Here is a 1,386-nt window from a genome sequence, read left to right on the forward strand (position 1 = left end):
AAAAATTAAAAAAAAAAATTTTTGTTTTAAAAAAAAAAAAAAAAAAAAAAAAAAAAAAAAAAAAATGAAATAATAAATAAATAAATATATCTATATCTAGTATATATAGATATATACATATGTGTTTAAGGATATATTATTAAATTATTCATAAATTAAACACATACATTCAAACATATAATTGAACAAGATAAAACAAGAAATTAATATTTAATTTATTACATTTAAAAATATAAGAAATAAAAAAAATACAACATGAAAAAGAAGAAGATATATTTTAACAAAATGTAAATGTGTGTAAATGAGAAAATTATGTGAAATTTAAAATGATAAAATAAAATGATTTAACAACAAAGTGAATGATGAATAAACAAAAGAGATAGAAATTATCAAATATTGCATTTGATGAAAATTAATACATAAAAATAATGGCACAAATAAATAAATAAATATATATATATATATATATATATATATCTTTCTTTTTTTTTTTTTTTTTAAGGGTGATTGAAAAATTGGGTACTAGTTTATCTAAAGACTTATCTCTTTATATTTACTACTTACTATTTTTTGAAAAAGTAACAACAATATTATAAATGTTATGGGTACATAAAATTGATGCTTCATATTTACTGAAGATAATCTGTTTAAGGCTTGTCCTATGGAAACTAAAGGGTATAATATATACATATATATAAAGATAATAATAATATACATATATATATATATATATATATATATGTATGTGTGTAATTATTAATGTACCTAATATAATAGTATTTGGTAAAAGTCCAATATACGTTGCCAATACAAATGGAACTATAGGAAGTGATAATGTTGCTCCTAGTATATTAATTAAAGAATTTGGGAAAATTGGAGTTAATCTTAAAATAGCTATATAAAAAAATAAGTCCAATTTATTTTTGACTCTTTTTTTGATTTTTTCTTGAAATTGTATAAGAGATTTCTTAAAAAAATGTTCTATGACCGTTTTTCCATAATACATAATGATTGCATATGCAATCAGTGGTGATATGGTTGATAAAATAGAACAATATAAAATAGAAAAGGCATAATTATAAAAAGCTCCTATTAATATAGTTATAATACTAGCTGTTCCAGTCATCCACCATAAGAAAATTGGAAAAGATTGATAGAATATATAAAGTAATGATAATAGTATTAATAAAACCATTCCATGCTCATTTTTATATGATACTAAAGAATCATATAGAATTTTTATTTTTTCTCTTTTATTGAAATTTATTAAATCTTTAAAGCTTTTAGGAATTAATATTTTTAGTTTCCTTTTCCCTTCAATATTTAAACCTGCACATTTAAATTAAAAATTATATATAATTATATTTAAATTAGATATATGTGACA

General features: G+C 18.7%; 1 protein-coding gene across 1 annotated transcript in view; it reads right to left on the reverse strand.

The window, feature by feature from the left end:
- Positions 1-531: 531 nt before the first annotated feature.
- PGSY75_0611000 (putative SNARE associated Golgi protein) overlaps positions 532-1,386 on the reverse strand; it is a gene marked incomplete at both ends in the record, with an annotated part of 1,068 nt that continues 213 nt past the window's right edge. The window contains 2 exons of the mRNA XM_018784691.1: positions 532-668; positions 766-1,329. Coding sequence (XP_018642744.1) covers positions 532-668; positions 766-1,329 — 701 coding nt within the window. Of the gene's footprint in view, positions 669-765 lie in introns of the transcript that reaches the window.

Source organism: Plasmodium gaboni, chromosome 6 (assembly GCF_001602025.1).
Source record: "Plasmodium gaboni strain SY75 chromosome 6, whole genome shotgun sequence".
Classification (NCBI taxonomy): domain Eukaryota; phylum Apicomplexa; class Aconoidasida; order Haemosporida; family Plasmodiidae; genus Plasmodium; species Plasmodium gaboni.